This window comes from Loxodonta africana, chromosome 1, assembly GCF_030014295.1.
Source record: "Loxodonta africana isolate mLoxAfr1 chromosome 1, mLoxAfr1.hap2, whole genome shotgun sequence".
NCBI lineage: Eukaryota > Metazoa > Chordata > Mammalia > Proboscidea > Elephantidae > Loxodonta > Loxodonta africana.
In genome coordinates, this window is record NC_087342.1 from 15,526,548 (window position 1) to 15,548,734 (window position 22,187).

Genomic DNA, 22,187 nt, shown 5'->3' on the forward strand with positions numbered 1-22,187 from the left:
AGGAGCTTTGGTATGAAGGGAAGGCTTTGGGTGTGAGGGCAGAAGAAATGGCTTCCCAAATGCTCTTATTTTTGCCTTTTGGCAGTGGGGCAGGCAGAGTCTTCTCCACTGTCACTCTGGCAGAAAGCCATGACCACTCTCTCTCCATTTCTCAGGAGAGTCAGTCTCTTTGTGACGAGCTATAGATAAGCCTTGGAAGGGAAGGGAGTGAGATTAAAAAAAGAAAGAAAGCCCCTCTATCTTCTCTCCTATTCTTCCAGTGATTTTTCTGCCTCAGTTTCCATCAGTTACCTAGATTGTACACGTGGTCCAAACCTTGGACCTACTTTCCCCCAGTTCAGAAGAAGATAGCTTTTCTTCTCAGAATTTTCTTTCACTTAAAATCTGTCAGGCTTCCCTGATAGATTTCAGAGCTTCAGAACTCAAAGATGAACAAGTTTGTACTTGTTTCAATGCCCCTTCCATTTCCATATCCTACCCAGCTTAAGTTTCACCTCCTCTGTGGAACCCTTCCTATCCATCCCAGGCTACCTTCATTTTATTTCCCATTTTAAAATTCCTGCAGTGTTAACTACACATACTTCTCATTTTGACGTTCAGTTATATAATGCCTTGAGTGATTCAACCACTCGGTATGAAAACCTTGTCCCCTCTAGAGATTATGGATTGGGGGAAATAATATACTTTGTTCTTCTTTTGTTTACCCCACAAGCCTGTCCCCATAGCCCTTCCCCATAGTGCTGTGAACAGAGTAGGCATTGAACAAACTCTTGCTAGAAATGATATTAACCCAATATGTGTCAGAGCTACACCTTAAAAATTACTTAGCCTTTAATAGACACTGGCGACATTAACCCTCCCCTAGGATGGCAACTAAAGTCAAGATCCTGGTGGTGAAAGTGACAGAGTTTATTTACCCTTAAATCTGCTGGTTGGATTTCTTTAGATCCTGACATAAGCCAGCTTACATAATGTTCAGAAAGCCTACCCTCTGGAAGGTACAGCAAAGGGAGAAATGAGGAACTAAGGAGGAAGGCAAGCCAGCTCTGCCCTCTGCCTCTTGCTGGCCCTGTGAACTTGGACAAGCCCTAAACCTCTCTACGTTTTTTCATTTGTGGTTGAAGGAGACCCTCACCATCTCCTTCCCTCTACCTCAGAGAGATGTTTTACAATTCAGATGATCTCTACATGTGACATTAACATACTCCATAAAGTAATAAGGTTCTATATTGATGCAAGAGATTCTTATTTGCATCCTATCAATAATAATAATCGTAGTGGCTAACGTTTACTGAGTGCTTACTGTGTTCCAGCACTGTTCTAAGAATTTTACACCATCACCTCACTTAGTGCTCACAACATCCCTATGATATAGGAACTCCTACAATCCCTGTTTTGCAGATGAAGGAACGGAGGCACAGAGAGTTTATATAACTTGCTTAAGATCTCCCAGCTAGTAAGTGGCAGAGCCAGGACACAAACCTAGGCAGAATGGCTACGAGGTACTTCTGGCTGCTGTGAAGGGGAAAGGGGGCTTGGGATGAAGGGGCATGAAAGTAAATGTCATCCAATAATTTAAGACCATCTTTTGGGGCAGCAAACGAAGGAGAAGGTGAAGCTTCTGATTCAGCTGGCTGATAGCTTTGTGGAAAAAGGTCATATTCATGCCACAGAGATCAGGAAATGGGTGACCACGGTGGACAAGCACTACAGGGACTTCTCCTTGAGGATGGGGAAGTATCGGTACTCCCTGGAGAAAGCCCTAGGAGTCAACACAGAGGTAGGTGTGGAGTCTTAGCCAGCAGCCTCACTGCCTTCATCGCCATAAAAGAAAACACTCTCTGAGCCTAGGCCCTGCCCCGGGTTTGCAGAGCAATCTTTCTGAGTTGTTTACCTCTAAAGCACTCACCTTGTGTAATTTTTCTAGTGGAGGGGATGGGCTTTGCTGAGCCAGTCACCTCCGGTCCCCCATGACTAATGCTGGAATTGGGACCTATGGCTGCAGAAGAGTTTTGCCCCATGTAAAGGTAGCCGTTACCTTTGAAGACTAAACCCTTTATCTTGGCTTCATCAGTACATCTTCCATCCGGTTATATTAATCAGCAAATGGTTAGAATCTCATGTATCTATAATAGTGCTTTTTCTAGAATAAGGGGTTCAATTTGTGCAAAGGCTTTTTGATGTTTCACTGAAAAGAGGTACTATTTGCTTAAAAAGCAAGGGAAGGTTGACTTTTAATCTCTTCTTTATAATAGAGGTCAGTAACCTATGAATTAAAAGCTAAATACAGTCTGGCAATTTAATCCTAGGCTTTCTAATTCTTAAATCTTTAAATAGGCTGATGCTGTGAAGCAGAGTGGCCTAGAGAATAACGTGGGTCAAACCCCTAAAAATTGAGGCAGTTAACATCTTCCCCAGGCTTTAATCTGTGAGGTTGCTGTCATATAGAAAGACCAAATGATGTTAGAAATAAGCACAGATGAGCAATTAGAAAAGTTAATAATTGTTCCATCATTTAGCTTTCTATTTCCAAAGGGAATTGCTTGTTTTAATAAAAACGTTTGCATTGATTATTTTCCCTGGACAGATGAAAGTTTCCTATGTCTTTATGCATTTCTGTTTCACGTCTATGTTAATGGTTATGAATCAATCTTAGACTAATTTGTGTGCCTGTGTGTTTGGATTTAATCAGAACAGAAGGCCTTGGGGAAATAGACGCATAATTATCAAATTTGCTCATTGTTTTTTCTTGCTGTGGATATTAGCCATGTACATTTGACCGTGTATCTTACATGTCCTCTTATTTGAAAAGAAAAACTCATCCCATGAAGAAGGTTCTCTCCATTTTCTCATCCTTCTCAATCATTATATCTTTGCTCTGTTTTTCCACTTTATCACCTCTCCCAACTCTGTTGAGTTGCTCTCCCAAAGCAGCCCCAAGGAGACCTTTATATCTCTCTCTGTAGGATAACAAGGACCTGGAGCTGGACATCATCCCGGCAAGCCTTTCAGATCGTGAGGTCAAGCTACGGGATGCCAACCATGAAGTCAATGAAGAGAAGCGGAAGTCAGCCCGGAAGAAAGAGTAAGTGTTGGGAAGCTTCTGCCCCAATTAGCATGCTCCTCATGACTGTGTTTGGTTTTCACTGCCATCTGTCCCTTTTGACACCTTAATGACCACCTACATAGGTTGGGATAGACAGACATGAAACTCCTGTTAAGTAGATGGGTCCACTCTGAAGACTTTTAAGTGTCTCCAATTCAGCCTTTTACCTGAGTTCTCTTAATGTATCACTAACTTCATAGAGAAAACCTTCTCTTGGCTCATCAAACTTTATATCACAATCTCAAAACTCAACACAGATCAAACCAAATGTTTTTTCTCCCCCTTCAAGTTTAGTTCTCTCTTCTAATTTCCTAATTCTCATCAATAGTGTCACCGTCCTTCTAGTTTCCCAGCTTCGAAGCTGTGAAGTAAGCTTTGACTATCTCTTCACTTCTTGTGTCAGATCAGTCACCAGTTCTCGTCAGTTCTTACTTCGGAGTTTCTCTTGTCTTATCCCTCATCACCAGATGTCTGGATTATTCTAAAAACTTCCCCCATCCTTCCTATTCCAGTCCGTGCCCACTTTACCTCTACAATGAGGCTGAGTTTGGGTTCCTGAAATAACATTTTATTATTGCTAATACCAATATTGTTCCTACCACCACCACCTAACTGTTTTTTATGGGCTGAACATTGTATAAGTGCCTTACACACATATTCTTACTCTGTCTTCACATCACCTATCTCAGGTACCTATTATTATTCTCATTTTGCAGATGAGAAGTAAGACTTAGAAAAACTAAGCATCTTGCCCCAAACCACACAGATGGTTAAGTAATGGAGCCAGAATTCAAACCTAGTTCTGTCTGACTCTTCACCACTGTATATACCGTGACTCATTTCCGTTGTATCTCTCACCTGCTCCAAATTTTAAATGGCTTCATACCACCCCCAGGATAAACGTCATACTCTCAAGTCAGTATCATTTGGCCTCATCCAAGCCAGTCTTATTTCAAAGTAATTTCCAATTCAAATGACACACTTCAGTCAGATCACTTTCATGAACTCCTTTCAGGTCTAAAAAATAAGTTGTATACCATTACTCATTCAGTACTCTCAACCTGGAACTCTCTCCTTTTCATTTCTTCCTTCTCCGTTTTCTCCCTTCCCTTCCCTCCTCTTCTATTCACTCTCCTTTCCCTCCCTCCTTCCTCATTTTTGGGGCGTGGGGGTTTGGTTTTATTTTTGCCTCTCTTTGTATCTTATCAATTCTCTAAAATCTACCTCATATCATACGCCCTTATGAATCCTTTATCTACAGCCTCCACTGTCATTGGTCCTCCCATTTCTGCACTTCTAAACTTTTTTTCATGGTGCTTCACATTTTACCTATTCAACTGATTTCTGAGCATATCTGTCTAAGTAGATCATAAATTTCTTAAGGACAAGGGAGTATTTTCTTTTTTTTATGAACCAAGGGAATAGAAGAGTGATGTCGATATCATAACTGATCCAGAAAAGCTTGAAGAATACAATTGAATTTGGAGATGAAGGCCTGGGGAAGGGCAAGAAGTTATCTAAAATGATGGAACCGTAACGCCAGTTTCCTTACCTGAAGTTGGGGGATTTACCTCTAGGCCAGAAGGAAGTCAGGCTTTGGGAGGTGCTCCAATGCCAGATGGACCCTCCCTGACTTAGTCTAGGTATTCAGATTTCAAAGAGTCTTTTCCTAGTGGGAGCCCTGGTGGCACGGGTTCAGAGCTCAGTTGCTAACCAACAGGTCGGCAGTTCGAATCCACCAGCTGCTCCTTGGAAACCCTTGGGGGGCAGTCCTACTCTGTCCTATAGGGTTGCTATGAGTCAAAACCAATTTGATGGCAACAAGTTAGGTTTTGGGTTTTTTTGTTCTGCCTAGCGAGTAATAGGATTTCAGAAGGAAAGGAAGATGAACATTGGTTCATCTTGGGAGAAGCAGGGGAATCAATTGTGCTTAGAAGTCAGGCAGAAAACAGAGACAGAAAATATGAATTAGCAGAACACCAGAAAGGATACCAAGCAAATGATCGAGGTGAGACAGACTCATAGGATGAAACTCAGAGAGAAGAAGTTGTGAAGAAAGAAAAAGACATGTGTTGGTAAAGTAGAAAAATAGGACGTTCAAGAATGTCCTAAATGCTGGGGTGGGAGAAGTGACATTCGAAGGAAGGGAGGTATTATGTCTATAACGAACTAAAAGCCCATTTTGTTCCCTTCTAGATTCATTATGGCTGAACTGCTCCAGACAGAAAAGGCTTACGTCAGGGACTTGCATGAGTGCATGGAGGTAAGTCCACAGCTAGTTCAGAAAGATAACGTCCTTGCCCTGACTCACGTCACTCCAAAAGAGTTCAATCCTCTTTGTCTCCTCCCAGAGAGTAACAAATAAAAAAGCCAGCCGGAGAAAATCTTTCTTCCAGAGTCGACAGTAATTGCATGGGAACTTGAAGTGCTGTTGAAAAGAAAGTTTAAACTTTCATGATGCTAATCTCAGTGCCCCGCCCCCGCAAAATTATATAAGACACTTCAATTCAAAATGGAAAACCCTAATACAATCTTTGAATTTAAATTGAGTCTGAAAGTCTGCTGCTTCCCCCCCATACACATGCACAAACACTTGCACATTTGATAAATACCAAGAAGCCATGTGGAGTTTGTGCTCTTAATAAGGTTTAGGATGTGAGTTTCCCTACAACAGTTCAGCATAAGGGAATATTCAGGTTTTCTTTCTTTCCATTCTGCTTATTTAACACCTCACTGTTTAGCCTCTTCATTCATCCCCAGTCCGAGTCTTGCCCCGCCAGTCTGAAGGCCACTTGTTTGGTCCATGTTTCATGTGGTGGAGCTTGCCAGTGATGACACGGTTTCTGTCTTGCAGACCTACCTTTGGGAAATGACCAGTGGTGTGGAGGAGATTCCCTCTGGGATCCTTAATAAAGAGCATATCATCTTTGGCAACATCCAGGAGATCTACGATTTTCATAACAAGTAGGTTGGTGGAAGGTTTCTGCAGAGCATGTGTAGGGCCATTACAGGCAGTCCCCGGGTTACAAATGTCCAACGTAAGGCCAACTGGTATTTGCCCTTTAATGTTCTATAAATTTGCCTTCACTTTGAAATGATTGAACCGACCCCCTCTTGCCACAAATTCTTCATCACAATCACCCTCGCTTGCTGCATGTGCTGCTTTTAAAGCATTGAAACGGCTTTGAGCCTTTTCTTGCGCTGAAACTACCAAACCCATTACTAACCAGTCAATTCAGACTCATGGCAACCCTGGGGGAGAGAGTGAAACTGCCCCGTACGGTTTCCAAGGTGGTCATCTTCAGGGCAGCAGACTGCCACATCTTTCTCCTGTAGAGTGGCTAGTGGGCTCAACTGCCAACCTCTCAGTTAGCAGCCGAGCACTTAACCGCTGTACCACCAGGGCCTGTTTCTTGCACTAAAAAAAAAAAAAAATTTTTTTTAGCAAGGCTAAATAAGAACCGTATGCACCTGTTCTGACTTACCTACAGAATCAACTTAAAGACACAGGAACAGATCTCGTTTGTAACCTGGGGACTGCCTGTGTATACCAGACAAAAAGGGGTCCCAACAAGTGGCTCAAAACTGACTGGTAAATCTGACCTGGTAAATTTTCTAAGCTGGTTGCTGTCAGACTTCTTTTCCCCTCACCCCTCTTCCTCTGCAGTTATCCAAAATCCATAATGGAGTAACAAGCCAGGGATTCAGCAGCGTCTCTCCCCCGTTCTTCCCCTCCCCTCCTCTCCTCAAGGACCTAACAAGCAACATCCTCATCTTCCCAGTCAGAATAATTACCAGACTTTGAAGAAAAAAAGTAGCTTCCCCTCATTAAAACTGGTGGGGAATCCTGACATTAGAGTTCATCTGTGGCTAATCATTCTATCTTGTGGGCTTTCGGTTTCAAATTCTGTTAAGAATTTCTTTCATCTTAAGTATTTTCTACATGCCAAACTACCCTATAACTCCCACCCCCTACAAAAGCACATAAATAAATAATGAGTCACAGGCCGTAATAGAACCCATTTCTTAACAGTTTATAAAACGGAGAACATCAATTGACTCTCTCATGTTTTCTTGAAATAAGTAGAGTCATTGAGCCGTAAAACCTTACAACTCATTTTGTCCCACTCCCAAGTTGATTTAAGAGTCTTTTCTACAGCATACAAGACAGCATGTTCTGTTGTTAACAGAAGGTCAGCAAGAACATTGCTGGGATTAGTTGCATAACCAGCTAATAGAAATAACCTCATTTCCAAAAAACAAATAGAGGGAATCTCAAGGCACAGGAATAATACTGGCATAAAGCCCTAGCATTCTTTCAGGACCATGTTGCAGAGAAGGGTCAAAGGGTAGATGTTCAATGTTATAGGATACAATATAGAAGAAGAGCTTGGGACAGGTTACTCAAGACTTTTATTGAGTTAAGTAGGCATGCTCAAGATAAAACAGCCATTTCTAAGAGTTCCTAAGGAAGCCATGTAACAGGAGTAGCCTCCACCTTAAGACAAAATTCTAGAACAGCACCGTCTAATAGAACTTGCTGCAGTGATGGAAATGTTCTATACCAACATAGTCCAATACAGTAGCCATTAAGTGTTCGTGGCTGTTGAGCATTTGAAATGTGGCTAGAGCTACTGAATTTTTAATTTTAGTAAATTTATATTTAAATAACCACAGTAGCAAGGGGCTACCATATTTAACAGCCCAGCCCTAGAAAATGAGACCTCAGTATGGGCCTTTGCTGAGAATGACTAAGAGGCAAGCAAGAGCTGGGTATAAGAGGATTTTGGAAAAAGTCTAAGTTAAGGGCACTGAGTCTCCTGTCTTGGCAACTCCCGGTTATGTCATCAAATGGCTCTGTTTAAGGAAAATATATAAAATATGTAGCTCCTGTGACATGTTCACCTTGTCAGATCATGAGTGCGGTAAGCTCTTGAGAGGAAAAGAAAAAACGTGTTGACTTTCTGGAATACTCAATAAACGTTCTCAATCTTTTATTTTTTTTATCACAAATTTTGTTGACACTCCCCATTTGGTTTGTCCAGAGATGTTCAGACATAAAATATTCTCACTTCATGCCTGTCATTAGTAAGATCCCACTAAAGCTACTCTTGACCATTGACCCCAAATTCTATCTGAGCCCAGTTTGGTGGTATTCCATCTCCACCAGAATATCTGAGAAGGCACCAGACCAGTAAATGGTAAGCTCTGATTACTTTTATGATTTATGATCTCTGGGACTTAGTCAACCAGGCTCGCTTTCCTCAAATTCTGACCAAATCTAACTAACTATGGAAATCTAGGGAGCACAGCATAGACTTCCTGTGAGCCCTACTTTGGCCAATTGAGTGTCTTAAAAAAAAAAGAGTGTCTTAAGGGAAAGAATATTCATTTCTAAACTGACCGATTTAACAAAACATCTAGCATAACCATGCCTCTGATTCTGGTTTCATGATAGCTCTCTATTAACCATGGTACATAGAGTTTCTGTAGTTTTTTAAATAGCTGAAAATCTACCTATCAGTTACAAAATATAGTTCTTAGAACCCCTTTTTAAAAGTAAAATTAAACCATATAGAATACTGGGTTCTGTAAATAGAGGAATAACTTCAACTATCAAGATCACAGCTACCCAGGATATCTTACCTATTTGGAACACTGCAATGAAACAAGAAGAGAATAAAAACTAGCCAACCAAAAGGTGTCACAAAGATCAGGTTCTTATCTTTCTATAAAAGCACCTTTCCATCCTCCCTAAAAACTGCTTTACTTCTTGGTCGTATGGTTTCCAAGCTCTTAGTAATTCAGATACAGCAAATAAGAATCAAGATCTTGGACCTATATCCCTCATGAACACAGATGCAAAAATCTTCAACAAAATTCTAGCCAATAGAATTCAACAACACATCACAAAAATAATTCATCATGACCAAGTGGGATTCATACCAAGTATGCAGGGATGGTTCAACATTAGAAAAACAATTAATGCAATCTAAATAAAACAGAAGACAAGAGCCACATGATCTTATCAATTGATGCAAAAAAGGCATTTGACAAAGTTCAGCACCCATTCATGATAAAAAAAACTCACAGCAAAATAGAAATAGAAGAAAAATTCCTCAACATAATAAAGGGCATCTATACATAGCCAAGAGTCAACATCATACTAAATGGAGAAAGTCTGAAAGCATTCCCCTTGAGATTGGGAACCAGACAAGGATGCCCTTTATCCCCAATCTTATTCAACATTGTGCTGGAGGTCCTAGCCAGAGCAATTAGGCAAGATAAAGAAATAAAGGACACCCAGATTGGTAAGGAAGAAGTCAAAATATCTCTATTTGCAGATGACATGATCTTATACACAGAAAACCCTAAAGAATCCTTCAGAAAACTACTGAAACTAATAGAAGAGTTCAGCAGAGTATCAGGATACAAGATAAACATACAAAAATCAGTTGGATTCCTCTACACCAACAAAAAGAACATGGAAGAGGAAATCACCAAATTAATACCATTTACAGTAGCCCTGAAGAAGATAAAATGCTTAGGAATAAATCTTACCAGAGATGTAGAAGACCTGTACAAAGAAAACTACAAGCCACTACTGCAAGAAACCAAAAGAGACCTACATAAGTGGAAAAACATAACCTTGCTCATGGATAGGAAGACTTAACATTACAAAAATGTCTATTCTACCAAAAGCCATCTATAGATACGATGCAATCCAATCCAAATTCCAATGACATTTTTTAATGAGATGGAGAAACAAATCACCAACTTCATATGGAAGAGAAAGAGGCCCCAGATATGTAAAACATTACTGAAAAAGAACAAAGTGGGAGGCCTCACTCTAACTGATTTTAGAACCTATTATACCGCCACAGTAGTCAAAACAGTCTGGTACTGGTAGAACAACAGATACATACACCAATGCAACAGAATTGAGAACCCAGACAAAAATCCATCCACATATGAGCAGGTGATATTTGACAAAGGCCCAGTCAGTTATTGGGGAAAAGACAGTCTCTTTAACAAATGGTGCTCTCATAACTGGATATCCTATCCATCTGCAAAAAAATGAAACAAGACCCATACCTCACACCATGCACAAAAATGAACTCAAAATGGATCGAAGACCTAAATATAAAATCTAAAACAATAAAGATCATGGAAGAAAAAATAGGGACAATGTTAGGAGCCCTAATACATGGCATAAACAGTATACGAAACATTACTAACAATGCAGAAGAGAAACTAGATAACTGGGAGCTCCTAAAAATCAAACACCTATGCTCATCCAAAGATTTCACCAAAAGAGTGAAAAGATTACCTACAGACTGGGAAAAAGTTTTTGGCTATGACATTTCTGATCAGTGTCTGATCTCTAAAATCTACATGATACTGCAAAAACTCAACTACAAAAAGACAAATACAAAAAGAAGACTTTCAGGTAGCTAACAGATACATGAGGAAATGCTCATGATCATTAGCCATTAGAGAAATGCAAATCAAAACTACAATGAGATTCCATCTCACTCCAACAAGGCTGGCATTAATCAAAAAAACACAAAATAATAAACATTGGAGAGGCTGTGGAGAGACTGGAACACTTATACACTGCTGGTGGGAATGTAAAATGGTAAAACCGGTTTGGAAATCGATTTGGTGCTTCCTTAAAAATCTAGAAATGGAACTACCATACGATCCAGCAATCGCACTCCTTGGAATATATCCTGGAGAAATAAGAGCCTTTACACGAACAGATATATGCACGCCCATGTTTATTGCAGCACTGTTTACAATAGCAAAAAGATGGAAGTAACCAAGATGCCCATCAATGGATGAGTGGATAAATAAATTATGGTATATTCACACAATGGAATACTATGCATCGATAAAGAACAATGATGAATCCGTGAAACATGTCCTAACATGGAGGAATCTGGAAGGCATTATGCTGAGTGAATTTAGTCAGTTGCAAAAGGACAAATATTGTATGAGACCACTATTATAAGAACTCGAAAAATAGTTTAAACAGAGAAGAAAATATTCTTCGATGGTTACGAGAGCGGGGAGGGAAGAAGGGAGAGGGCTTTCACTAGATAGTAGATAAGAACTATTTTAGTGAAGCGAAAGACAACACACAATACAGGAGAGGTCAGCACAACTGGACTAAACCAAAAGCAAAGAAGTTTCCTGAATAAACTAAACGCTTCGAAGGCCAGTGGGCAGGGGCAGAGGTTTGAGGACCATGGTATCAGGGGACATCTAAGTCAATTGGCATAATAAATCTATTAAGAAAACATTCTGCATCCCACTTTGGAGAGTGGCATCTGGGGTCTTAAACGCTAGCAAGTGGTCATCTGAGATGCATTAATTGGTCTCAACCCACCTGGAGCAAAGGAGAATGAAGAACACGAAAGACACAAGGTAATTATGAGCCCAAGAGACAGAAAGGGCCACATAAGCCAGAGACTACATCAGCCTGAGACCAGAAGAACTAGATGGTGCCTGGCTACAACAGATGACTGCCCTGACAGGGAACACAACAGAGAACCCCTGAAGGAGCAGGAGAACAGTGGGATGCAGCCCTCAAATTCTCATAAAAAGACCAGACTTAATGGTCTGACTGAGACTAGAAGGACCCCAAAGGTCATGGCCCCCAAACCTTCTGTTAGCCCAAGAAAGGAACCATTCCCAAAGCCGCCTCTTCAGACAGCCATTGGACTGGACTATGGGATAGAAAATGATACTGGTGAGGAGTGAGCTTCTTGGATTAAGTAGACACATGAGACTATGTGGGCAGCTCCTGTCTGGAGAGGATGAGAGGGCAGAGGAAGTCAGAAGCTGGCCAAATGGACATGAAAGTAGAGGGTGGAGGGAAGAAGTGTGGTGTCTCATTAGAAGGAGAACCTCTAGGAGTATGTAGCAAGGTGTATTTAAGTTTTTGTATGAGAGACTGACTTGGTTTGTAAACTATCACTTAAAGCACAATAAAAATTAAAAAGGAATCAAGATCTTGGGCAAATAGTTCGATATCAGCCACATGAAATAATATGAGACAGAAAAAAAAAAGAAGACAGAAACTGCCCAAAAAAAGCCAAAAGAAGAAAAAGATCGTAGTGATCCCAGTGGTTCTTCCAGTAAGAAAAAAAAAGATCAGAGTGGTCAAGGGCTGCTCAATATGCTCAGTATTGGTGCAGACAACCCTATATCTCACCATAGGGCCCAGGGTGGCCACTGTGTTATAGTATAGCATAATAATTGATATTAATAATCCTCTGTAATACATTCAAAAGCTATTCACCAAAATAACAATGATACTTTAAATTATCAACAACTTAAGGGAACGTCTCCCCACAAATTAAGCTGTGTATTAATTCCCCAAAAGTTTGAGGGACTAATGCTTTACTGTACCTGTGTGCTTTCTACCTGTGCCTTACAAATTTTGATTGATAGAGAAACAGAGCACCCCTAAAATCTCTAATAAGGGGTGCAATGGCAGTTAAGCCAACTTTGAAAATGTATGAACCGTGAACTCTCTAAGAGATCAAGCCTTTCACTGCGCATAGTAAAACTGTTAATAAATATTTGTTGAAGGGGTCAATGAATGCATGAATGAACCAAACATAGTGTTATAATTCGCAGACTTCAGGATAATGCCATCCAAGTCGTAATTTAGTCTTTTGATCGTGAAAGTCTCAAGACAGGGAAAAACCAATGAGGTATGATTCCCCCCCCCCGCCCCCCCGCCGCCCCCATCACCACCAGAACCTAAATGAGCAAAACAATTGAATTTCTGGATGAAGGAGCTTCTTGGGAAGTCTTAATGGGAGGACCATACAATGGTCTAAACACCTGTTTGTTCTTCAGGAATACTTCTCTGAAATGGTCACTATTTAACCTAAAGAGCACCAAAAAGCTCTTTTTAATCCCAGGTGTTGCCAAAGTTGTAATTAAGTACTGTCTAATAGAGAACCACAGTCCTCTGCTTTCCAGTGCGAAGCTCAGGTTATGTGCTTCTACTCTAACGATGGGAGGGGGAAAGGGGAAGGAGGAAGAGAGAAGGGAGAGGAGGGAGGGGGAGATTGATAGAAAGAGATTGAGATTGCTACTGCCCAGATAACCTAATTAGCTGAATTATTCAGGACACTGGATATTAGCACCTAGACCAAGGGTTGTGTGGTAAATATGTTAAATATCAGCCAGTTAGTATCGATCCTTTTAAATGGTGTCACTTTGAAAAATAGCAGCCAAGATTAGTCCAGTGTATGTGTAGGTGTATATATGTGTGTTGCTGTCTCAAGGACCTATGTCTTCCTAGGTAAATATTTAATAGAGAAATTCCCAAACACCAACATTTCTGTAAAGATGAAGAATTCCGTATGTAGAAGTTAATACTTGCAAGCAGCGGTTTTAACAGAAATTGGAGGTTTAAATGGAATAATGATGGTTTTGCCCTCCACTCTCCCTATTTTTGTACTACATCTCTTTTCTGCAGAACTAAATATAAAGATCATATAGACCATTTACTATTGTATTTTGCTAAGCATTCCAAGACAAGAGAATATATTCCAGAAATAGACTCCCAAAACAGTAATTGGTTTATTCCTCCACTTCACCTGACCTACAAAGTGCAATGCATGGAAATCATTTGTTTTCAGTTTGCTTTGATTATTAGGTGGGCAGCTTTGGTAAGGACAGCTGTTTGTTTAAAATGTTCACACCTTCAGTTAAATCTCAACTTCTCCCTTTTTATTTGCATGTAATCCCCAACTTATGATGGGGTTCCATTCGCACAACTCCGTTGTAAATCTGTTCTGACAAGTCAAATACCTCATTTTTTTTCTAGTTTTCATTATTATTGCCTTTTATTATCAGTGTCTTTATAAATCCAATCTTTATTTGTCTTTTGGGGTTGGCGTGAGAATGATAACATCAGCAAATAACTGTTGTATCCGTTCTGCAACATCGTAGGTAGTACATATTACTAACGATAAGATGTAAAAAAAAAAAAAAGATAGTCACAAAAGCAGCTTGTCATAACTCGAATATGTCATTAAGTCACTACCTGTATTTGAGATAGGTCATATGTGAGTCTAAACAGTAATATATTTATAAAATCTCTTATTGTCAGGGCTCAGAGGGGTCTTGTAGACCATGAAGTGCAGCCTTCTCTACTTACAGATGAGGAAACTGAGACCCAGAAGGGGCTGGTGACTGCCCAAGGTATAACCCAAAAAACCAAAAACCCACTGCCGTCGAGTCGATTCCGACTCATAGCAACCCTATAGGACAGAGTAGAACTGCCCCATAGTTTCCAAGGAGCGCCTGGCGGATCTGAACTGCTGACCTCTTGGTTAGCAGCCATAGCACTTAACCACTTCCCCTTAAATACCAGGCGTTAGATTCCAAGTGTTTGGTTTCCCATTTCATTACTGTCTTCTCTTCCCTTTCCTTACTCTATTGACTCACAACTGTGGCTGGCAAATCTAATACGCTTGATTCATAGCTAACCATCTTCCATATTGATCCCCAAATCTGAGAAACATTTTAACTGTTTCTTTACAAGCATATTATTCAAGTCCCACATCTTTACAGTAATTACCTGAAATAACTCAGTTTTCAGCAATTATTGCAAAGGCAAGTGAGAGGCCAACTACCAGAGCCAGATGTCCCCATTGCATACTCCCTTCTTCCAGGCCTGGCTGGAAGCTATTAGATCTGGCTTTGGCCACTATACAGTATACTCCCAAGCCTGGTGTTACTGGGCCCAAGGCTGAGGCAGCAGGACCAAAGCTGTACAGGACTGAGCTGGGAACACTGGCGAGGACAGGGCCAGCTATGATCACTGGATGGTATGCAGCAGGAGGTGAAGATAAGGTGGGAGGGAAGCGGGGGAATTCTAGTGAGCTACTGAACCAGGGCCACATTTCAGTCATCTTCCTGAAGTTCCTTCTTTGGGCCAGACCTGTGCCAGTTTAGAGAGGAAGCTGGTACCTAGTGATGAGTCACACCCAGGTTCTGTCCTCTGAGTTCTGGAAATCAGTGCGATACCTGTGTTAAGGAGGAGATGAGGCACAAATGCAGTCAATGGAGTGAAGAAATAGCCTGGTTTAGAAAGGCTTCCTGGAGAAGGGGGCATTTGAGATGGAATTTAAATAACGAGTGGGATTTTTACAGACAGTGATAGAGGAAACCTTGAACAAGGCCCTCCCAGGGAAGAGAGGGGTGAAGTATAGCAAGGTGGCCAAAAGGCAAAATGAGGAGGAGTTTGTGAGACTCCATCCTGGCTCATGGGGTGGGGAGAGGTCCTGCTCTCACACTCTGGTTAGGTTATGTCTGCTGTGAGGCTGAGTGGGGGAGAAGGGGAAAGGTGGGTGGGGGTAGTCAGAAGTGGTAGGGGTGGGGGTGAAGTAATGGCCTGAAAATATAGCAACTCTATAAGACAGAGTAGAACTGCCCCATAGAGTTTCCAAGGAGCACCTGGCGGATTCGAACTGCTGACCTTTTGGTTAGCAGCTGTAGCACTTAACCACTACGCCACCAGGGTTTCCAAGCAATGGCCTAAAGTCCACAAAAGAAAGGAGGAGGTAGGAAAATGGGATAAAATACCTAGAGGATAAGTGAGAGAAAATAGTGAAGCCAAGCCAGTGGATAAAGAGGAGAAAGGAAGAGATAGGGAGGGAGGGGAGAGAGGGAAGGAAGGAGGCAGGCAGTGGAGGTGGAGGGGGGGCAGAGAGAGAGACTTCAAGACCTCAAGAGCCAATCCCAAGATAAGGCAAGTTGACTGGTTAATTGAGGGGCCTGGGCCCACACGCTGGGCCTGCCATCCTACAGCAGGCGGAGACCAGGCAAGGTGGTGGTTTTCAAACATTACTTATCATAAACCGAAGTAAGAAACAGATTATACATTATGACCTTGTATATACACGTTTATCCCTGGGCGGCGCGAACGATTAAGCGCACCACCACTAAGCAAAATGTTGGTGGTTTGAACCCACTCAGAGGTGTCTTGGGAAAAAGGCGTGGCAGTTTACTTCCAAAAGGTCACAGCCATTGAAAACCCTATGGAGCTCAGTTCTACTCTGCAATACATGGGTTCACCATGAGTTGGAATTAACAGCAGCTGCTTTGTTTGATTCAAACAAATCAAGAAAAAAAATTTTTTTGTTGCTTTGTTTGATTGATACATAGATATTGATATATATCCTTATAAACATTATATATATGTTTATACATAATACAGAAATTATGTTTTATGAACTAACACCCTCGGTATGTATATTACACTCTCATATTTTGGTTCTGTTAGATTTCTTCTTCTTTTTTTTAATGCTGGTTGCCATAAAAAAAACAAAAAACAAAAAACCATGCGCTACATTAATTTTACTACAAACACAGTGGGTTGATCAGCTGCTGCAGCACAAGGAACTGGCTCCACCAGGTGGTGAAAAACATGAGGTACAGCTCCAGCCTGTCGGCAAGGCCAACCGCCAGGGCTGCTGCTGTCTCTTCCTCCCTGTTGCCTCTCCTACCCTTTCCCAGTACACATACCCCTTGCTTGTTATATGTATATTATATGTATAGTATATTGTACATTATAAGCTGATTCTATACCGGTTTTCCTCTCCAAATGCCTTTGATGTTAGTTTTATCCTGCGTATGCAAAATCCTAGAATTACTAAATGTAAAAGCCAGGAGGAAACCTTTAAAGATAATCGAATTCTACTCCCTTGTTTTATAAAAACAAATATACAAAGGTTTTTGATCTTCCCAAAACAATTTGTGGCACCACCAGACTAAAAACCAGGTCTTCTTAACCCTCTACTAAATCCTTGTTGTTCTTGTCGTCAGGTGCTGTCGAGTTGGTTCCGACTCGTAGCGACCCCATGCACGACAAAACGAAGCAGTGCCCAGTCTTGGCCATCCTCACAGTCGTTGTTATGCATGAGCCTATTGCTCCACCCACTGTGTCAGTCCATCTTATTGAGGGTCTTTCTCTTTTTCGCTAACTCTCTAGCGTGATGTCCTTTTCTAGGGGACTGGTACTCCTGATAGGCTGTCCAAAGTATGTGAGACAAAGTCGCGCCATCCTTGCTTCTAAGGAACATTCTGGCTATAATTCTTCCAAGACAGACTTGTTCGTTCTTTTGGAAGTCCGTAGTATATTCATTATTCCTTAAACCTATTGCTGTCAGGTCAATTCCGACTCATATCAACCCTATTACCAACACCATAATTCAAAGGAATCAATTCTTCTTCAGCCTTCTTTATTCATTGGCTGGCTTTTGCATGCATATGTTTAATCGTTTGTTTAATATTTGAATGCTAAGGAACAAGGAGAGGGGCACATGTTGTGATTTTTGTTTTAAGCCCTAAAACCACACTAGGAGGAGTAACTACTGGCCTAACACAACCCATCAGAAGGCCCTATAAAATTGAGTTATAGTTTTTATTGTTTTGTTTTTTCAGGAAGTTGTCAACATTGGTGCTGATTATAGATATTAGGGAGTACCTAAAACAAAAGAAATTAAAAATTTTTTATTTGAATGTGCCAAAACAATTATAGTTGTAACACCCTGACTTAAGAGCTCAGCTGCAAATCAAAAGATCAGCAGTTCAAATCCACCAGCCACTCTTTGGAAACCCTATGGGGCAGTTCTACTCTGTCCTGTTGGGTTGCTTTGAGTTGGAACCGACCTGATGACAACGGGCTTCTTTTTTTTGCTTATTTTAATACATTAACAGCTTAGTGTACATGACTCCTTGCCAATGCAAGATCGATTTGTTTTATTTTAGCATAAGACTTAGTTTATATCTATGGAGATAATTTTTGATTTATCTGATCATATAAATTAAAGAAAATTAGGAAATATTGGCAAAACATAGCCAACAAGTAGCAGCACAGCAAGGTGAACATTGCTGCTTTGAGGTTGGAGGCTGAGGGTGGAGAATAAGCTGAATGGGATCCAGCGCTGGCACACCTTTCTCGGCATCTCTAACTGAGGCTAGAGCTCCTGGTTGGAAGTGAAGGGACAGAGCCAGGTGATTCTCATGGTTCAGCCAGGTGACCTAACTGTTCTGAAACTGTTCCATGAGTAACCAGTACCTTCCTGAGTACACATAAATCTTTATCAGTTTAATATCTGCTCTGATACGTTAACCAGCTGCCTTAGCCCTGCCGTCTAGAGTCTCGTATGCTCAGGCTGTGCAATCTGTCTGGTCATGAATGAGTTCTTCAGAAATGATCTATAGTTAACTTATATGAAAGCAGTCACCCAGCCCTACTTAGATAAGGGAGCAACATCCCAGACTTCTGGCAAATAAGAGAGCCTGGTACCTGGTACCTTTCTCCGCACCCCAGGATCAACTTAATTTTTTATTATCCTCTCCATTGTCTCTGTTTTCCCCCTTGCCACAGCTCCCCTACCTCCACCCACCCCGCCTCCATCATTCCACAGTTATCAGGTATTCCTCTTCAGATGCAGACCACACCCTTGATATAAAGATTTGGACAAGGTTGTGAACCTTTCTATTAAGGACACACTTCCTCAGAAGCAGTGAGGCTGTAGAACAAACCTACCTTTGGAGAGATTAACAAAATGAGTCAGGGTGCCTTCAGAACGGTGCTGTTTCTCTAAGACTTTATGACACACCTCAGGAAGTTATCCTGTCAATAAGTGCTAAAGGCTTCATTTCGCAGGATTCTGTACAAAGCTAGAAGGAAACATTTCCCTTATAAAGTAACGGCATCATGTATTGCATCATAGTAATTTAATAGAGTGATGACATTGCTCAGATCTTTACTTTTCTTCGAGAGCTTTATTCGTTCCTGAAGGAGCTCCAGACATCGACATACTCCAATGCTTAAACTACCTGCATTGCTCATTCTTCCATGATTTATGAGGCATAATTATTGAAATGGTGAGGGCCAAAAGTCACTGTAGATCAGTGGAGGTGGACTGGGCCATCGTTTGCAGAGGGTGTTGTGAGCTACCCTGCTTTAATTTGAACTCATCATGTCCATTTGAAGCAGATAGAATGGTATTGATCAGACTTACATAATCTCTCGTCTTTATAAGCTTCAAATTAAAAAGCAACGTAGAGTTTAATATTGTCACTTACTTTCAACAGTTACATGCAGATGGCAGTGAACATCCGACTCAAAGTTATGGATTGGTACTTCCAGCATGAGCTAAATTGTGTGTGTGTGTGTGTGTGTGTGTGTGTGTGGTGTGTGTGTGTTTTAATCCTTAGCTTTCTCTCTCTCTCTCTCTTTAATGAATCACATAGAATCCGTGTAGAATATACCATCTGGAAACACACTGGAATCTAATGCCAATATGTGGACTGGCTGCACTAGAATTGCCTGGGGAAATTTGCTTAAAAAGTTCTAACCCCAGAGGGTGATGCACAGCCAAGGGTGGGGATCACTAAGTAGGGTTCCCCAGGAGTGTTCTTTAGAACAATGTCTGATACTCCCCCCAAAAGTGTTCCAGGCACAAAGACGTTTGGGAAGCACTGCATACTGTATTTCAGAGATTTATAATGTACACCATCACATTATAGGATTTTGGAAGTCCTACAGTAAAGAAACCAGCTTAGCCCACCATTTCCCAAACTTAAATGTTTATGTCCTTGGAATCCAATTTTTACATAACCCCTAAGATTTTCTCAGATATGGTTTAGGGGAAGGTAACCAACTATAGAGATTTTCAACAGGAGGCTGGTGGGGCACAGGCCCTTGGATAGAAGTTTCCAGCAGTGGGGAAGAATGCGAGATATTTCTATTTGTCAAAGAGCATATGAGTTTATAAAGATTGAGAAGCACTGATCTTGAAGAACTATGTTTGTTAAGTGTCTACTATGTGCCAGGTACTGGGTTGAGTTCTTTACCTACGTGAATTTATTAAATACAGCAATCCTGCAAGGTCGTTATTTAAAGATGAGGCAAATGGGGCTATGGAAGACCCACTTTTGTGACAGAGCGTGAACTCTGTTCTGTGACTTGTGCTTGTTCGTGGAAGGAAAGGAAAGTGACACATGGGATCAGCAGAAGGGTGGACTAGCGGAGGTGCTGTCAAACCCTTCATTTTACAGAAGGGCATTTGTTATAGAAATAACAATCTACACATTTAGTTCATTTTATAGAGCTTTCATTTCTTGAGACTTTTCAAACTGAACATCTTCTCATAGGTTTTTGGTAGCTACCACAAAAAGTCAGGGTGTTATTCTACTTAAATTGCCAGAATTTTAATATGAGATTGCCAGCACTGTCTTTGGCATCTGGACCAGGGATCAATTCCTTGGTTATGATTTCCACTGTTTGCTTAAAATTAACCTTAAGTGACCGGGGCAATTGACCTTAGGTCATACATAAGACAAGGAAGGAGAGTAACTCCCTCGAGTCATCCTGGGTGTCTTTGCAACTTATAAAATGAAAATACAGTTTGTATCCTGTGTGCGATGTCATGATCCAGGCTTTTTTGCTGTGTCTTTGACTGTCCTTAAAGGAGGAAGACCTACATACCATGGAGTCAAAGTTCAGGGACTGGAGCCGGAATAATAATGAATAAAGAGATCCAAGAGTGGGAAGTGGAGGTTTCCAACAAGCCAAGCATTTATCTTAGGCACAGGGGCCTCCAGTTTCTCTACTTTCTCTCTTGTTCAAGGTCTCTCTCCCTCTTAGGTCCTCACATCTCTCCTTTCTTTAAAATACTTCATCTTTTGCCAGTCCTTAACGCTTAGAACATCAGATTCTCTTTCCCACGTTGCCAAGCCATCCCCCTCCATCACAGCTCAGGGCTGGATTTCCACTCCATGTCTTCACTGACATATATATTGAAGCCAGTATGAGAAATGACCATGGAAAGAACATCTCAACACCTTCTGAAAAGCTACTTCTGAAGACATTGCACGTTACATTATTTAGCGTTCCTTGTGAAAAAGAGCTATATGGTATATGTCTTTAAGTATTCAGTTCCAGAAAGAAAAAAAGAAAAACTACATCCTGACCCCATTGCTGTTGCATCAATTCTGACTCGTAGCGACCCTATAGGACAGAATAGAACTGCCCCATAGTGTTTTCAAGGAGTGACTGGTAGATTCAAACTGCCGACCTTTTGGTTAGCAGCCAAGCTCTTAACCACTATGCCACCAGGGCTCCAAAAACACATACGTGTATACGTGTATATGTATGGTGATGAGCCACTTTCCTTCTCTTTGCAGCAAAAAATTATGCTTCCCCTTTGGCCTTGAACAAAGTTTGAACCTCAGTTATAGCACTATATAATATCTTTTTCCTATTTCCATTTTAGAAGTCACCTGCAATCCTTTTAAAAGTAGCAGTACATTATGGTAATTAATTGATTTTGAGCACTGTGTATTTGCATTTCTAAAGCCCACATTGCATTGTAATTACTCAGAACACTTTAAAATTCACACGTTAGGGGAAAGATGATTATCACCAAATGAGTATTGCTAGAGTCCTACAATTTTTTTTAAATGACTTTTTTCTTATTACTACAGTAATGCCCATTTATCAAAGAAAATTTTTAAATTGCAGATGAACAAAAAGAATAAAAATCAACTGTTCATCATTAACATTTTGGCTTCCCAAATATGACTTTTCAAATATATGTATTTGTACGTCTGTATTTAAAAACCAAAAGCATCTTCTGTATCGTTGAAGACGGAACACACACATACAACCTATAACCAATTACAGTTATAAGATACTGCCAGAATGTTTGGACAACAGGTGGAGTAAATCAAATCAACAAAATTTATTTTTTTCGGGTGTTACAGGTAAGTAGTGGAGTAATTCAGAAGTGTTTTAGTCTTTGAAGGTATTTTATTTGCATAATTTTAAAATAAAAATTATTTGGAAAATTATTCATTGAGGGGTCTCAGCGCACCACTGTCTTCATGTCTTCATCCACCTGGTTTCCTATGGTGATAACTTTTATTAGTTTCTTGAGTTGGATAACATAATTCCCTCCTTACACAAAAAGTGGCATTCTTTTCTACCTTCCTTTTTTTCACTTAACCTCCTGGTTCATCAAAACACAGAAAGCTT

At 40.7% G+C, this 22,187-nt stretch overlaps 1 protein-coding gene across 3 annotated transcripts in view; it reads left to right on the forward strand.

The window, feature by feature from the left end:
* Positions 1-22,187, forward strand: part of KALRN (kalirin RhoGEF kinase) — a 769,081-nt gene that overhangs the window by 485,987 nt on the left and 260,907 nt on the right. For all 3 annotated transcript variants that reach the window (XM_064291948.1, XM_064291977.1, XM_064292015.1), the window contains exons 22-25: positions 1,598-1,780; positions 2,967-3,085; positions 5,303-5,369; positions 5,961-6,070. In XM_064291948.1, the coding sequence (XP_064148018.1) occupies positions 1,598-1,780; positions 2,967-3,085; positions 5,303-5,369; positions 5,961-6,070 (479 nt within the window). The remainder of the gene's footprint in view (positions 1-1,597; positions 1,781-2,966; positions 3,086-5,302; positions 5,370-5,960; positions 6,071-22,187) is intronic.